Raw genomic sequence first — 19,074 nt, forward strand, 5'->3', positions numbered from 1 at the left:
ATTGTAGTTCAAATCTATAAATGTTCAGCAATCAATCCCTGTGTCCCTGGTTAGATGAAGAATCTTGAACTCATAAGGATTACATGGAAGGTTCACCCGGACAACCATGGATGTGGGATAAAGAGCAGATTCAAATGTTACATTTGAGAAGACCAGGAAGAATTAGAAGGCCTTCAATAGCACAGGAAATGTATTGAGTGTGAGGGAAGCTGTATGTGAGTGTGGGTTCTTAGGAGAAGGAATAATTCCAGCAAAGGGTGAAGTCAGCTAAGTGACAGCTGCAACTGAAGAATAGCAAAGTGTTCAGTTTAGCTGGTGTGCAGCACGATAAAAAAAAAAAGTACAGTATGTATACAGCTGAAGAGGTAGCCAGGGACCATACACGATGGTGAGGAGAAATAAGGCTGATTTTATTTCAGGAGAGGTGATCTCACTGGAAGAGGCTCAAACAGTTGAAGTCAGAGGCCTGGCTTGCATTGTCTCTCTGCTAGGTACTAGCAATATGGTTTTCGGAAAGTCACAATGTCTTTGAGCCTTAGTTTCTTCATCTGAAATGGGAGCATGGTAAAAATGGGACTAGCACCAAGGGTGCTGAGGTCATACATGTTGTGGGGTAAATCAGTCTACAGTGCCCTGTAGCTGTTTCCACGTGGGGAGCAGGAGCCAAGGACTGCTGAAACTCGGGGCTGAGACACTGAGAATATGATGTTCCATCAGAGGAGAGAGGGAAGTGACAGAGGAGATGGTGCATGGATGATGGATACTTCCCAACACAGAGCAGCAGACCATTCTATAATCAGACAAAAATTGTTCAGAAGGAGCTTGGCAGTCTAGGCCTACATGCCCCTGCTACCCCAGCCTCCGGTGGAGTTTCTCACGGAATGGCAGGAAGCTGAGTCAAAGCATCAGCTCCTTTCACCTCTGGGTGATCAGGCAGCAAACTTCCTTTCATTTGAAACTTCAGGAACAAGCTGTTTAAAGGCCAGACGCAAGGCTGCTTTGAAGTCCTTAACTCTTGAATTCCGGCTGAGCCTCTTTCATGTCATGTGTCTTATGTTCCTATAATGGGTAATGTCACAGTATATTTAACTAATAATCTACACCAATAAAGGAGCAGACAGTTTACAGGCCTGTAGTGTTAGAGGTTAACCTGCTGAAATTAATATACTGGTATGATTTTACTCCCAGTCAAGAACTTGATCACAAAAATGCTATCATTTTATTACCCTATAGAAGTTCTACCAGTCTTACACTTAATTTAGCAATCTTATTTCAGCTTTTTTTACTTGACTAACTACATAAATCTCTGTTCTTCAAATGCTCTTGAATCAGCTTTTATGTCTTCCACCTGGTTCTATCATTAATGGGTTGAAAAAACTCAGACACTTGCTAAAGAATAACTTTAAGAATTGTGCTTTTGCACCCCAATATAAAAAATAATAAGTAGTTACATAAACAGAAAATTTTTTAATTGACATACTATATGAAACATCCCAGATAAATTACTGAATCCATACTGAGCAGAGTCCATTAAGAATGAACAAGGTTCCAGCTATAGTGGAGGGCAGGCAGGTAGCCCAGAGAGAAGAAAGAGGCCTTTTGCTTTCAGGAGAGGGTAGTGCTGTAGCAACCATTATAGAATGATTTGGACGCAGCCTTAGTTATATCATCATTTTTCTTGAAGAAAGGGAATTAACAGAAGCTTAATGACTGGTTCAATGATTAATACTCCCTTATGGTTTAAATGTACTCTGAGATCCTTAAAAAAAATACTCCCCAGACAGGAGCCAACACATGGATAGAATCTTAGCTACTGGTGCTTACATTTCCACACAGAAATAATTTGGTTAGATGTCCATATGTATGTCCAAAATAGTATGGCTCATGTGTAAAAGACTCCACATTAACCTAAGGTCTTTGATATCCAGGTTTCATCTTCTTATGATTGGCTCTTCTGTCACCATCTTCAATCCTCAAATTGGTCAATGCAACAAACTAATTCAAAGCATATTTGTAAATACTTTTAACATATTTTAAAAATCCACTATAAATTACTAATAACGGCAATTTGGAATTTGAGGGTGATGTTTTTCTCTATTAATTCAATTATTTTGTACACCATGCTACAATCATCACCCAAGTCATGCTGACCTACCTCCCTTTACTCCTACCAGAGAGTGGGATACCGTTCAACCCTTACTTCCTTCAGCCTTTCCTCCCAGGCACAAACCCAAACGGCACAAGTGTGAACTGCCGTTTAACAGCTGATATGCAATTTGGATTTAGGCTTGAACTGGAACCACCAGTAACTTTTGTAAGATGAGTATCCCTTTGAAAACACATTACGCTACAATGACCATGAAAAAAATCTACATCTCCAAGAAGCATCCTCCTGGGATCTTATACAGAGTCGTTTGGCACCTCCCTTGTTATGAAGAATGAGGAAGCAAATAATCATTGGTAAAGGAAATTTCTTATCTCAATCTGAAATCTAAAAAACATATATGTATATATTTTAATATAATAAAATAAGTTTAAATAAAAATAAAATATTTTAAAAGTCTAATATATAAAACAATCAGTGATTCCCTCACTGCTTCAGATTACTTATGCAGTTGCTCTCAATACAATAGCAAAGACAAACAAGAGTTTATACAGTGATGGCCTAAATCAGTTACTCAATAAATAGTTTCTAAGGGCCTGATCTCAGAGGAAATACTCAAGATATTTATAGGCATACCTCATTTCATTGCACCTTATTTTATTGCATTTCAAAGATGTTGCTTTTTTTTTAAGAAATTGAAGTTTTGTGTCAATTCTGCATTGAGCAGGGCTACTGGCCCCATTTTTCCAGTAGCATGCATTTACTTCATGACTTTGTGTCACATTTTGGTAATTATTGCAATATTTCAAACATTTTCATTATTAGATCAGTTATGATGATCTGTGATGACTGATCATGGATGTTACCATTGTAATTGTTTTGGGGCACCACAAACTGCACTCATATAAGATAGTAAACTGAATGGATGGACATTGTGTGTACTCTGACTGTTCCAGCAACCAGCCATTCCCCCATCTCTCCCTTCTTTGTAGGCTTTCCTATTCCCTGAGACACAATAATACTGAGATTACGCTAGTTAATAATCCTACAATGGCCTCTAATTGTTCAAGTGGAAAAAAGAGTCACATGTCTCTTACTTTCAATCAAAAGGCAGAAATGATAAAATTTAGTGAGGAAGGCATGTCAAAAGCCAAGATACCAGAAAGCTAGGCCTCTTGCATCAAATAGTTAACCAAGCTGTGAATGCAGAGAAAAAGTTTTTGTAGGAAAGTAGAAGTGCTACTATAGTGAACACATGAATAATAACAATGACAGCCTTATTGCTTATATGGAGAAAGATGTAGAAGCTAAAAGATCAAACCCGCCACAACATTCCCTTAAGCCAAAACCGAATCCAGAGGAAGGCCCCAACTCTCTTCAACTCTATGAAGTCTGAGAGAGGTGAGAGAGCTGCAGAAGGAAAGTTGGAAGTAGCAGATGTTGGTTCATGCAGTTTAAGGAGAGAAGTCATTTCCATAACATAAAAGTACAAGGTGAAGCAGCAAATACTGATATAGAAGCTGCAACAGGATAAGATCTTATTATGATCCAGCTAAGATAACTGATGAAGATGGCTATACTAAACAATAGATTTTCAAGGTAGATAAAACAGCCTTTTATTGTAAGAAGACGCCACCTAGGATTTTCATAGCTAGGGAGGAGAAGTCAAAGCCTGGCTTCAAAGTACGGGCTTACTCTCTTGTTAGGAGCTAATGCAACAGGTAATCTTAGGTTCAAGCCAATGCTCACTGACCATTCCAAAAATACTAGGCTAGGGCCCTTAAGAATTTGACTAAATCTATTCTGCCTATGCTCTATAAATAAAACAACAAAGCCTGGATGACAGCAGTCTGTTTATTGAATATTTTAAGCCAACTCTTGAGATCTACTGCTCTGAAATAAAGATTCCCAACAAAATATTGACATTCATTGACAAAATACTTGGTCATCTAACAGCTATGATGAGGAGGTACAGGATATTAATGTTGTTTTCTTTTTCTTTTTCTTTTTCCTTTTTAAGACGGAGTCTCGCTCTGTCACCCAGGCTGGAGTGCAGTGGCACGATCTGGGCTCACTGCAAGCTCCGCCTCCCAGGTTCACACCATTCTCCTGCCTCAGCCTCCCAAGTAGCTGGGACTACAGGCACCCATCACCACGCCCAGCTAATTTTTTGTATTTTTAGTAAGGATGGGGTTTCACCGTGTTAGCCAGGATGGTCTCAATCTCCTGACCTTATGATCCGCCAACCTTGGCCTCCCAAAGTGCCGAGATTACAGGCGTGACCCACCACGCCTGGCTATTAATGTTGTTTTCATGTATGCTAACACAACATCCATTCTTCAGCCCAGTGATCAAAGAGTCATTTTGACTTTCAAGTCCTATTATTTCAGAAATTCATTTCATAAGGCTATAGCTGCCATAGATAGTGATTCCTCTGATGAATCTATGCAAAGTCTATTGAAAGCCTCCCAGAAAGGATTCACTATTCTAGATGCCATTAAAAACATTTATGCATTTTAGCTCCAGATCAACTCCAAGAACAAACTAGGAATCCTGAGAGGACTCACAGACCTTCTGAAGGAAGCAGACTGCTCCTGCAGGACGTGGGAGACATCCCAAATGCTCAGCAGCAGCAAGATCTGCCCAAGGAGAGTCTGAGCTCAGGTATAGCTCTGCCCCCAACGGATGGCCCTTTCCTACCCACTCTGGTAGCAGAAGACAAAGGACGTATAATCTTGGGAGTTCTAGGGCCCTGCCCACCGCCAGTCCCTCTCCATACTACCATAGCTGATGCTCTTTGGAAAACACCACCTCCTGGGAGGAGGCCAACCAGCACAAAAATAGAGCATTAAACTACCAAAGCTAAGAACCCTCATGGAGTCCATTGCAACCCCCGCCCCGCCACCTCCACCAGAACAGGCACTGGCATCCACGGCTGAGAGACCCATAGACGGTTCACATCACAGAACTCTGTGCAGAAAACCCTCAGTACCATCCTGGAGCTGGGTAGACTTGCTGGGTGGCTAGATCCAGAAGAGACACAACAATCACTGAGGTTCAGTTCACAGGAAACCACATCCATAGGGTGAGAAAAGGGTGAGAGTACTACATCAAGGGAACACCCATTGGGACAAAAGAATCTGAACAACCGCCTTCAGCCCTAGACATTCCCTCTGATAAAGCCTACCCAAATAAGAAGGAACCAGAAAACCAACCCTGGTAATATGACAAAACAAGGCTCTGCAACACCCCCAAAAAATCACACTTGCTCACCAGCAATGGAGCCAAACCAAGAAGAAACACCTGATTTACCTGAAAAAGAATTCAGGAAGTTAGTTACTAAGCTAGTCAGGGAGGAACCAGAGAAAGGCAAAGTCCAGTGCAAGAAAATCCAAAACACAATACAAGAAGTGAAGGGAGAAATATTCAGGGAAATAGATAGTTTAAAGTAAAAACAATCAAAAATTCAGGTAACATTGGACACACTTAAAGAAATGCAAAATGCTCTGGAAAGTTTCAGCAATAGAATTGAACAAGTAGAGCTCAAAGACAACGTCTTCAGATTAACCCAATCCAACAAAGACAAAGAAAAAGGAATAAGAAAATATGAGCAAAGCCTCCAAGAAGTCTGGGATTATGTTAAACAACGAAACCTAAGAATAACTGGTGTTCCTGAGGAAGAAGAGAATTATAAAAGCTTGGAAAACATATTTGGAGGAATAATCGAGGAACACTTCCCCGGCCTTGCTAGAGACCTAGACATGAGAAAACAAGAAGCACAAAGAACACCTGGGAAATTCATTACAAAAAGATCATCACCTAGGCACATTGTCATCTATTACCCAAAGTTAAGACAAAGGAAAGAATCTTCAGAGCTGTGAGACAGAAGCGCCAGGTAGCCTATAAAGGAAAACCTATTAGATTAATAGCAGATTTCTCAGCAGAAACCCTACAAGCTAGAAGGGATTGGAGTCCTATCTTCAGCCTCTTCAGACAAAACAATTATCAGCCAAGAATTTTGTATCCAACAAAATGAAGCATCATATATGAAGGAAAGATACAATCTTTTTCAGACAAACAAATGCTAAGATAATTCACCACTACCAAGCCACCACTACAAGAACTGCTAAACGGAACTCTAAATCTTGAAACAAATCCTGGAAACACATCAAAACAGCATCTACTTAAAGCATAAATCACACAGGACCTATAAAGCAAAAATATAAGTTAAAAAGCAAAAACAAAAAACAAGAGAACAAAAGTGCACAGGCAACAAATAGCACAATGAATTCAATGGTACCTCACATTTTAATACTAACATTGAATGTAAATGGCCTAAATGCTTTGCTTAAAACATACAGAACCACAGAATGGATAAGAACTCACCAACCAATTACCTGCTGTCTTCAGGACATTCATCTAACACGTAAGGACTCACAAAAACTTAAAGGGGTGGAAAAAGGCATTTCATGCAAGTGGACACCAAAAGCGAGCAAGGTAGCTATTCTTATATCAGACAAAACGAACTTTAAAGCAACAGCAGTTAAAAGAAACAAAGAGGGACATTATATAATGGTAAAAGACCTTGTCCAACAGGAAAATATCACAATCCTAAACATATATGCACCTAAAACTGGAGCTTCCAAATTTATAACACTAATAGATCTAAGAAATGAGAGACAATAACACAATAATAGTGGGGGACTTCAATACTCCACTGACACAATTAGACAGGTTATCAAGACAGAAAGTCAACAAAGAAACAATGAATTTAAACTATACCTTGGAACAAATAGACTTAACAGATATAGACAGAACGTTTCATCCAACAACCACAAAACATACATTCTATTCAACAGTGCATGGAACTTTCTCCAAGATAGACCATATGACAGGCCATAAAATGAGCCTCAATAAATTTTTAAAAATTGAAATTATATCAAGCACTCTCTTAGACCACAGTGGACTAAAACTGGAAATCAACTGCAAAAGGAACCTTCAAAACCATGCAAATACATGGAAATTAAATAACCTGTTCCTGAATGAGCATTGGGTCAAAAACAAAATCAAGATGGAAATTTAAAAATTCTTTGAACTGAGTGACAATAATGACACAACCTATCAAAACCTCTGGAATACAGCAAAAGCTGTAAGTTTTTCGTAAGAGGAAAGTTCATAGCCCTAAACATCTAATCAAAAAGACTGAAAGAGCACAAACCAACATTCTAAGGTCACACCTCAAGGAACTACAGAAACAAGAACAAACCAAACCCAAACTCAGCAGAAGAAAGGAAATAACCAAGATCAAAGCAGAACTAAATGAAATTGAAACAAAAAATATACAAAAGATACATGAAACAAAAAGCTAATTCTTTGAAAATATAAATAAAATTGATAGACCATGAGAAAGATTAATCAAGAAAAGAAGAGAGAAAATCCAAATGACCTCACTAAGAAACAAAACATGAGATATTACAACAGACACTACTGAAATACAAAAGATCATTCAAGGTTACTATGAACACCTTTATGCACATAAACTAGAAAATCCAGAAGAGATGGATAAATTCCTAGAAAAATACAACCCTCCTAGCTTAAATCAGGAAGAATTAAATATCCTGAACAGACCAATAACAAGCAGCGAGATTGAAATGGTAATTTAAAAATTATCAACAAAAAAATGGTCCAGGACCAGAGGGATTCACAGCAGAATTCTACCAGACATTCAAAGAATTGGTACCAATCCTTTTGACACTATTCCATAAGACAGAGAAAGAGGGAACACTCCCTAATTCATTCTATGAAGCCAGCAACACCCTAATACAAAAACCAGGACAGATCATAACCAAAAAAGAAAACTATAGACCGAAATCCTTGATGAACATAGATGCTAAAATCCTTAACAAAATACTAGCTAACCAAATCCAACAACATATCAAGAAGACGATCCACTATAATCAAGTGGGTCTCATACCAGGGATACTGGGATGGTTTAAAATACACAAGTCAATAAATGTGATATACCACATAAACAGAATTAAAAACAAAAATCAAATGATCATCACGATACATGTAGAAAAAAGCATTCAACAAAATCCAGCATCCCTTTATGATTAAAACTCTCAGCAAAATTGGCATACAAGGGACATACCTCAATGTAATAAAAGCCATCTATGACAAACACACAGCCAACATAATACTGAATGGGGAAAAGTTGAAAGTATTCTCTCAGAGAACTGGAACAAGACAAGGATGCCCATTCTCACCACTCCTCTTCAACGTAGTACTGGAAGTCCTAGTCGGAGCAGTCAGGCAAGAGAAGGAAATAAAGGGCATCCAAATCAGTAAAGAGGAAGTCAAACTGTCACTGTTTGCTGACAATACGATCATTTACCTTGAAAATCCTAAAGACTCCTCCAGAAAGCTCCTAGAACTGATAAAAGAATTCAGCAAATTTTCCAGATACAAGATTAATGTACACAAATCAGTAGTTCTTCTATACACCAACAGCAACCAAGTGGAAAATCAAATCAAGAACTCAATTCCTTTCACAATAGCTGCAAAAAATATAAACACTGGCTGGGCGTGGTGGCTCACACCTGTAATCCCAGCAGTTTGGGAGACCAAGACGGGCAGATCACGAGGTCAAGAGATCGAGACCATCCTGGCCAACATGGTGAAACCCTGTGTCTACTAAAAATACAAAAATCAGCTGGCCATGGTAGCACACACCTGTAGTCCCAGCTATTCGGGAGATAGAGGCAAGAGAATCACCTGAACTTGGGAGGTGGAGGTTGCAGTGAGCCAAAATTGCACCACTGCACTCCAGTCTGGCAACAGAGTGAGACTCTGTCTCAAAACAATAAATAAAATAAAAATACTTAGGAATATAACTAACCAAGAAGTCGAAAGACCTCTACAAGGAAAACCACAAAACACTGCTAAAAGAAATCATAGCTCACACAAACAAATGGAAACACATCTGATGCTTGGGGATGAGTAGAATCAATACTGTGAAAATGACCATACTGCCAAAAACAGTCTATAAATTCAATGCAATCCCCATCAAAATACCACCATCATTCTTCACAGAATTAGAAAAAATAATTCTAAAATTCATATGGAACCAAAAAGGAGTCTGCATAGCCAAAGCAAGACTAAGCAAAAAGAACAAATCTGGAGGCATCACACTACCTGATTTCAAACTATACTATAAGGCCATAGTCACCAAAACAGCATGGTACTGGTATAAAATAGGTACATAGACCAATGGAACAGAAAAGAGAACCCAGAAATAAACCCAAATACTTACCAACCGATCTTCAACAAAGCAAACAAAAACATAAAGTGGGGAAAGGACACCCTTTTCAACAAATGGTGCTGGGATAATTGGCTAGCCACATGTAGGAAAAGAAACTGGATCCTCGTCTCTCACCCTATACAAAAATCAACTCAAGATGGATTAAGGACTTAAACCTACGACCTGAAACTATAAAAATTCTAGAAGATAACCTTGGAAAAATCCTTCTAGAGGTTGGCTTAGGCAAGGATTTAATGACCAAGAAACTAAAAGCAAATGCAATAAAAACAAAGGTAAATAACTGGGACCTAATTAAACTATAGAGCTTTTGCATGGCAAAAGGAACAGTCAGCAGAGTAAATAAACAACCCACAGATTGGGAGAAAATCTTCACAATCTATAAATGTGACAAAGGACTAATATCTAGAATCTACAATAAACTCAAAAAAATCAGTAAGTAAAAAACAATGCTATCAAAAAGTAGGCCAAAGACATGAATAGACAATTCTCAAAAGAAGACACTCAAATGGCCAATGAACATATGAAAAAACATTCAACATCACTAATGAGCAGGGAAATGCAAATCAAAACCACAATGCGATACCACCTTTCTCCTGCAAGAGGGTCATAATCAAAAAATCAGAAAACAGTAGATATTGGCATGAATGCAGTGATCAGGAAACACTTCTTCACTGCTGGTGGGAATGTAAACTAGTACGTCACCATGGAAAATAGTGTGGAGATTCCTTAAAGAACTAAAAGTTCTTTAAGCCAGCAATCCCACTACTGGGTATCTAACCAGAGGAAAAGAAATCATAATACAAAAAAGATACTTGCACATGCATGTTTGTAGCCACAATTCACAGTTGCAAAATCGTGGAACCAACCCAAATGCCCATCAACCAATGAGTGGATAAAGAAACTGATATATATATATATATATATCAGTTATATACATCATATATATATAGATATATATCATATATAGATATATAGATATATATCATAGAGATATATAGAGATACATATCATATAGAGATATATATATCATATAGATAGATAGATCATATATATATGATGGACTACTACTCAGCCATGAAAAAAGAATGAATTAACAGCATTTGCAGTGACCTGGATGAGATTGGAGACTATTATTCTAAGTGAAGTAACTCAGGAATGGAAAATCAAACATCATATCTTCTTACTGATATGAGGGAGCTAAGCTATAAGGATGCAAAGGCATGAGAATGATACAATGGACTTTAGGGACTTGGGGGGAAGAGTGAGAAGCGGGTGAGGAATAGAAGACTACAAAAATGGTGCAGTGTATACTTCTCAGGTAATGGGTGCACCAAAATCTCACAAATCACCACTAAAGAATTGTATCCCAATAACTTATGGAAAAAATTTTAAAAAAAATAAAAAAATATATATGATTAATGGTCAAAATATCAACAGTAACAGGAGTTTGGAAGAAGTTGGTTCCAACTCTCATGGATGACTTTGAGGGGTTTAAAACCTCAGTAGAAGTAGTAATTGCAAATGTAGTAGAAACAGCAAGAAAACTAGAATTAGAAGTAGAGACTGAAGACGTGACTGAATTGCTGTAGTCTCATGATAAAACTTGAATGGATGAGCAGTTGCTTCTTAGGGATGAGCAACGAAAGTGGTTTCTTGTGATGGAATCTACTCCTGGTAAAGATGCCATGAACATTGTTGAAATGGCAACAAATAATTTAGAATAGTCTATAAATTTAGTTCATAAAGCAGCAGTAGGTTTCAGGAGACTGACTCCAGTTTTTGTAAGAAGTTCTACTGTGAGTAAGATGCTACCAAACAGCATCGCACGCTACAGAGAAACTTTTGTGAAAGACTGAATTGACTGAGCAAACTTCATTGTTATCTTATTTTACAAAATTGCTACAACCACCCCAATCTTTAGCAACCACCAACCCGATCAATCTGCAGCCATCTACATGGAGACAAGACCCTCCACCAGCAAAATGATTACGACTTGTTAAAGTCTCAGATGATCTTTAGCACTTTTTAGCAACAAGGCATTTTTAATTACAGTTATATATATTTTAGACATAATGTTATTGTGCACTTAATAGACTTAGTATAGTGTAAACATAACCTTTATGTACATTGGAGAACCAAAAAAAGTCATGTAACATATTTAATTGTGATATTTGCTTTATTGCTGTTGGCCGGAACGGAAACTGCAGTTATCTATGAGATACGCCTATATCTATAAAAGCTGCAATGAAAATGCTTACAGTATGGTTGGAAAACATAACTAATACTTCACAAATCCCAACATTGTATATAATTATATGCCAAGTTATATAGTATAGACTAGTATCATAGAAGTTTTGGCTAAAATCTGTGAGCAAATTTTTATATGATTAAAAATGCTATGCAACATAATAAAAGAAGGTATGTACTTAAATCACTTTGGCAATTGTGAAGATGAGTTTTAAGTACTTGATGTTAATGATTAACTTGAAACTACTAAAAGTTGTTCATATAAGGACAACTAGAATGTTAGCTATGCTTTCTAGAATATTTGAGCAAAAAAAAAAAAAATTGACAATTTGACTTAGATCTGCCTTTACTAACAAAATGGAAGCATAAAAATAGATTCATAGTCATCCAATAAGAAAACATAATTAAGGGTCCAGAAATATAAAGTGACAATTTCTATTAAAAATGCAGCACATAAGAATATCCATACACCGGTTCAGTGCCTGGGTGTCATGTGCTGTCTAAATAAAAACCTGAGCAAGGGAGGGGAAAATGTCAGCATTAATTGGTCAAATTAGGCCATATTTTTAGTTGACATTACATTTGCACTTGACAATTTAGGTTTGACCTACACACCCAAAAATTTACATTTGACCCACACTAAAAGAATCCATACCATTTTAGTAGGTACTTGACAAAGAACATGTTTCCTGTGTTATATTTTTGTATAATTTAATTTTCACAAATATATACCATTTCCCTTGCCTTGAAAGGAAACGATTATTTCTTTTTTTATACAAGACAGACCTGAGACCTTTTTCCCCAGTTCCAAATACTTGGTAATATTCAGTTATTTGATTAACTGATTTGACTTTATAGGCCACAGAATCAATCTATTTTTAAAGAAATGAGTTTCCCAAGGCATGGGACACCTACACTGCCTAATTGCATTAGTAGGTATATCAGGTATTAAGTAGTCCAGTAGGAAAGGTATTCCTTTTATAGTTTTCTTTCTGTTGTTTATATCAAGGATTAAGTTTCAGTATCATGCAAGCATGTTTTCACCATTTCTCAAATATGAGGCAATGTTTCTTTACAGCAAAGACAACAGACCTCAGGATAAGCAGACAACAATATCTACTTGGAATTTAATGTTGTCTTTCTTAGATTTGTATTTACTTTTACCATGGTCATCTACTTATGGCAAGTGATACTATACTGGTTCTCATTTACAGAAATAATAACAACTTTCCTCTAAAAATGAATTTAAATTTAGTTAGTCAATGTAAAGAAAAATATTAAGGAAATAATAATATATATAGTTCTCAGATATAGGCAAATTTGTACCATGGTAATTCACTAGTGACTAAAATTGGGAAAACAGAGCTAAAATAATTAACATGTTAAAAATGTTTTTTCATTCAGTTATTCATATTAATTACTGTTAATATTTTCATTTGTATAGTATATGAATTCCTAAGTTGTCTATTGGCAGGGAATTGCAATCTATTATTTAATCCAAATAATTTGTAGAAAATAAATTATTGATACAATTTAGTTAGTATTAAAAGATAGAACAAGGGGGTTTTTAATACAAGTAAGGTAAAATAGTTTCACTGTTATTTGTTCTAGAAGAGTTTGGAGGTACTGCTGTTATTACCACAACATGAACCTAGAGGTTCAGCTTTTAGAGTACCACACAGGCAAGATCATATTACAATATAGCCACTTGGCATTCTAAAATAATGGTTCTAACCCTGTATTCTGCCATAATACATGGAAAATAATGGTCACATATTAGATATATTCCTGGGGGAATGCCCTGATTTTGGCAAAATTCTCCCCTTTCTGTGATTTTTTCCAGAACATTTAGGCAATACAGGGCTGTAAATGTTGGTTATGCGTAAGTTCCAACATGTTTCCTTCTATCCAAGAAAGCAAAACCAAATGTTAAGTCAATGAAAAAACACTAATATAATCAGCTTATTTAACAACAAAAAATAAATCATTCACAAATTTAAGTGCTTTACCTATTTTTCACAACAAATACTTAAGGTATAACTCACTACTGACAGGACTAACAATGGCTCATGACACCTTGGTCCAAACATACTACTTTATTGTTGGAATACCAGATTAATGTCACCTCTTTATATTTTAGTTAAGACAGAGATACCAAGGTAATGACTGGATTAGAGCATGATTTGCAGATGCAGTGACCTAAGTGAATGGTACTGGCACCAGCTATTTATAATTTGATAAAGCAACCAATCATCCAAATTTACTTGCAACACTTAAAAGGTATGAGTTTTATAATTAATGGAAAAAACCTTCATATTAAGGTTGAGAAAAATAAAGGTCTCATTTTGTGACACAAAAGTAGAATAACTCTCAGGTGGTAACCCAAATGTTCCCTTGTGAATTAATGTGTTCTACAATATTAGTAAAACCTAACCACTCCTTTTATGTATAAAATGTAGCACTCACTGATAACACTTAAAATGGCCAGGAGTGGTGGCTCACACCTGTAATTCCAGCACTTTGGGAGGCTGAGGTGGGTGGATTACTTGAGGTCAGGAGTTAGAGACCAGTCTTGACAACATGATGAAACCTCGTCTCTACTAAAAATACAAAAATTAGCCAGGCATGGTAGTGAGCACCTGTAATCCCAGCTACTAGGGAGGCGGAGACAGGAGAATTGCTTGAACCCAGGAGGCAGAGGCTTCAGTGAGCTGAGATCATACTACTGCACTCAAGCCTGGGCAACACAGTGAGACTCTGTCTCAAAAAAAAAAATGCTTTTGTGTATTCTGATATAAGTTTTAACAATATATGAATTAGCAGAGTTTAAAGAATTAGATGATATAGCAAACTGTAGGGATAAGAAAGAAATGTATGTAAAATGGGCCATAATGAAAACAGTTTGTTTAAAGGTCCACAGATCTGATCAGTGTCACTGACATAAAATCAAGTCTTGCACTGAACTAAGTCAACATACTGTTTAGGAAAAAGAATTTCTAATATGGATTACAACAGAACTGCCAATTGCTTACATATATATGTGTGTTCCATTCTTGTTGTTATAACATCAATTAATAACAATCATCTTAATTTCATATTTATATTTTGAACTTACCTTTGCCAAAATAACAGAAGCAGAGCATGGTCAACATGATAGTTTCAGGCATCTTAATAAAACCATCATTTTTGGCATCTATGCTGACATTGTAATGGCCTCAAACTGTCAATAACTCATCCAAAGCAAATTTAATAAATGTGGAGACATGGGCTAATATTACAGTCAATTTGCCTATATTCACTATGCACATTAGCTCTACAAAAGAATGTAAATCAAGGAGGCTGAGGTGAAAATATCATTAAACAATAATCCCAAATTAACCAATAGTAAAGTAGAACTCTATGTTCAAGAGTTGTACACTCACACACATGATAAAAGCATAATCATTAAACTTTTTACTGAATTGTCTAGGTTTAGCTAATAATTTTAATGTTACTGATGGACTTTGGTCCTCTTTAACAAAAATTAGAAACATTAATGAACACATTCTTCCCAAACCTTTATTATAAACTTTTATGTTTAAGTATCTATAATTTTTCAATTATTAGGGAAACAATGTGATATGTCATTTTAATCGTGGGTGGATCACCTGAGGTCAAGAGTTCAAGGCCAGCCTGGCCAACATGGTGAAACCCCATCTATACTAAAACACAAAAATAGCTGGGCGTGGTGGCAGGCACCTGTAATCCCAGCTACTCAGGAGGCTGAGTTAGGAGAATCGCTTGAACCTGGGAGGTGGAGGTTGCAGTGAGCCGAGATCGTGCCACTGCACTCCAGCATGAGTGACAGAGTGAGATTCTGTCTCAAAAAAGAAAAAAAAGAAACATAAATAAGTAAAAAATAATTATTTGTGTAAGGGTAGAGGAGATAGAAAAAATATATGACTTACTCTCTTCATTCTACATGTATCATGTAGGTGTAGAGTTTACAGAAATACCTTTGTAAAACATGGTTACTATTTTTTTGTTTGTAGGTATGTACTTGAAGCATCAGTAGGTCAACTGGCTAACATTCCCACTATGGCAGAAATGCAAATTTTGGAAAAAACAGTCTATAATACTTCAATCGACAGTGAACACAGAAGGCATTTTGTTATCATCAAATCGCCAAACTAATAATGGTGAACAAACAAGGCAGAATTCTCCTGCTGTTTGTATTAAAATTACCACCCAAGCATCGTTCAGACATCTCAGGTCCAACTATAATTCTGCATTTGCCCATTGTGTGCTTAACATCAATGTGATCTAGTAAGTACTACCATGATCTTTGAGATTTCGAAGAATCACAGCAGGAAGGCTATGAGACTGCCACCCTGTCACTAACTCGGCCTCTAGTTCCTTAATGTGGGCCCTGAGCATGAGGGGTGGCACTTTCAGAAGCAGGTCAAGAGGCAGCAAAGCTGAAGAAATAAAAGGGGGAAAGATATGAAACTGTAACATAAATTACATTGAATTTTAGAGAGTTGTGTTTGATTTTATTGCTATCAACACTAAGTTACCTGGTCTTGGTCTTGATCCTGTTCCTCCAGTGAAGTCCCTGAAAATAGAATTACAGGCCATTAGAATGACTTGTTCAAGTTGGATTTGACAAACTAAGAGCCTACATCTTGCTATGGCTACATTATAAAGATTAATAAAGATTATTTTCCCTCAAGATGCTCTCAAGAGTTTAATTAAGAGGGAAATAAATATATTGCAACACACGGTACAATTGACATTCTACTGACAAATGGCAGAATCATCCCACCACAGTTGTTTCTTAGGCTCTAAGTATGACTAAGAGCCTAACTCTTATGATCCTGAATAATTTTCTTGTTACACTTAAACTCGAAATATGATTTTGCACTAAAAGGATATAAGATTTAAATGTTATATACAGTATTTTCTATGATTTGTTCCTGCTCTATTAAAAAAAAAAAAAAAAAAACAAAAAAAAAACAAACAAAAAAAACCTTATTCCTCTTCCTATAAAATTTTTTTTGCATTGAAAATAATTATCTTTCCTAAAGTTGCCAGTGTTATTAACATCCCTTGTTTGCCTTGGAGGTGACCTTAGACTGTACCAGGGATATGTGTAAATCACCTTCAGCCTTTTTTTTCCACTGTAACCAATTTTTTTTTGAGATGACTCTCGCTCTGTAACCCAGGCTGGAGTGCAGTGGCGCGATCTCAGCTCATTGAAACCTCCACCTCCTGGGTTCACACCATTCTCCTGCCTCAGCCTCCTGAGTAGCTGGGACTACGGGTGCCTGCCACCATGCCCGGCTAATTTTTTTGTACTTTTAGTAAAGACGGGGTTTCACTGTGTTAGCCAGGATGAACCTCGTGATCCACCCACCTCGGCCTCCCAAAGTGCTGGGATTACAGGTGTGAACAACCACGCCCAGCCTAGAACCAATTTTTTAATAGTTTTCTGGAATGAAATAAGAAACATCTGTGCCCTGACAAGTTGTAAGAATCATTCTTAAACTTAATGCAATCCAACAAAAATATATCATACATCTACTATGTATAAGGCACATGATAGGTATTTGTTAAGTAGGAATAAATACAGGAATTTAAATACAAGTAAACATGGCTGATAAGTCTGTTGTCCCAACCCTTTTGTTTTAATCATAGATTTTTTGATACATGCATGCAACACCTACCTGAGTTATTAAGCGTAACAAAATTGGCACTCATTTACCTACCACCCAATTTAAGCACTAGAATAATACCAAAATCTTTGTATCCACTTATGAGTTTCTTCCCTGTTCCTTTCCATTCCCTCTTGATCCTCACCAGGCTAGTACTCTCTTGATCCCACAATATATTCTGTTCCATTCTGAGCTCAAGGTTCCAGAGCCTTGAAAAGTAAATGGAACCTGCCAGCCTTTAACAGTTTATATACTTTCCCTAACCCTGAGATAAGGAGCGTGTTTAAAAAAAGAAATGAAGCTGATCCTGCCCTCAGAAAGTTTGAAAAGAGACATGATCACAGCAGTGCCCATGTGTAGGCAGGACAACCTCAGGGCTGAGCTGAGCAGCAGAACATCTGTTCCAGCTCCTCGTATGCCTGCACAAATGCCAGATCCCAGCAAATGCTTTCCGAATAACTTTGCCCCTTAGCCTTCTAGATGAGGCTAGCACTGTCCAATAGAAACTGGTTGTAAGCATCAAACATAATTTTAAGTTTTCTGGTAGCCAGATTTTTAAAAAAGTAAAAAGAATACAGTGAAATCAATCTATTTTATTTAATCAAAAATATCCAAAATATTATTTCAACATATAAAAATTGAGATATCTTATTATTTTACATCTTAATTAATCTCAAATGAAATTGAAAATTCAGTCCCTCAGTTGCACTGGCCACATTTCAGCTGCTCAAGAGTCACATGTGCCTAGTGGCCTCCACACTTAACGATGTGGTCTGCCCTTCCTTAAGTGTTGGTCATTGTCTCCATACACTTACTACATTCATGCCAGGTAGCTGCTAAACCTGCAATACCTCCTGAATCCCACTCTCTTAAAAAGTGAATACAAATGCAACTGGAGGCAAACTTGTATCCGTCAGGTTATTCATGTTCTTGAAAAGCTGATAATCACTCACATGATGAGTTTGCAAGATGACTGTTTCAGATGATCTGAAGAATCTAACATTTCAAACATTTTTACGTATTAGCAAATGCTATGCATAATGTGTGCTAGTGGGATATGTGACATAGAACACCCTGACAATGCTAAGTTGCTGCTGCCTCTGCTATTCCTTTATATAATTTTAAATTACTCTTTGATAAACTTCAGGGAATCTTTAAAAAGAACCATTACACATTCATTCATTCATTCGAGAAATATTTATTAAGTGCCCACAATATATAGCCACCATGTTGGACACTGAGATGGGATGGTGAAAATAAATAGTTTCCACAGTCTTGGGATTTAAAAGATTGCATAGAGATAGCAGAAAATAAATGTCAATTTCTCTGGAAATTATATCACTAACCGCAAGAAAATATAGTCATCTGAAATTTCAAAATAGAACAGACTCATTGTGACCAGAAGTGACAGCTTTTAACTATGCAATTGTTGGGTTCACAGATGGACAAACGATTGAAATTATGCAGAGCCTGGGGGAAGACTGCCTCTAGATTGAACCACATTGAATGTTTATGCCCAACAGAGCATTATGGCTACAGAGGGTGGTGTCCCCATCGTACCACAAGCTGGAAAATACACCAAAGTGGTTTCACACAGAGAACATTCCAGAAATAGTTTCTGGTGAAGAGGCTTAATATATTATTATAGTTTGTGTTCTCTGAAAATTTTGAAATGGGCATTGACCAACAGCACTTCAGGTTGATGGAAG

The 19,074-nt window shown here is 36.9% G+C and overlaps 1 protein-coding gene across 9 annotated transcripts in view; it reads right to left on the reverse strand.

The window, feature by feature from the left end:
* The window catches only part of NEK10 (NIMA related kinase 10), a 266,215-nt gene that overhangs the window by 41,395 nt on the left and 205,746 nt on the right, over positions 1 to 19,074 (reverse strand). For 4 of the 9 annotated variants that reach the window (XM_073023647.1, XM_038002934.2, XM_073023650.1 and 1 more), the window contains 2 exons: positions 16,229 to 16,266; positions 15,989 to 16,129 (listed from right to left, as the gene is read on the reverse strand). In XM_073023647.1, coding sequence (XP_072879748.1) covers positions 15,989 to 16,129; positions 16,229 to 16,266 — 179 coding nt within the window. Of the gene's footprint in view, positions 1 to 15,974; positions 16,130 to 16,228; positions 16,267 to 19,074 lie in introns of those variants that run through there. The other 5 variants (XM_073023648.1, XM_073023649.1, XM_038002935.2 and 2 more) reach the window with 2 other exon arrangements.

This window comes from Chlorocebus sabaeus, chromosome 15, assembly GCF_047675955.1.
Source record: "Chlorocebus sabaeus isolate Y175 chromosome 15, mChlSab1.0.hap1, whole genome shotgun sequence".
In the NCBI taxonomy this organism is placed as follows: Eukaryota; Metazoa; Chordata; class Mammalia; order Primates; family Cercopithecidae; genus Chlorocebus; species Chlorocebus sabaeus.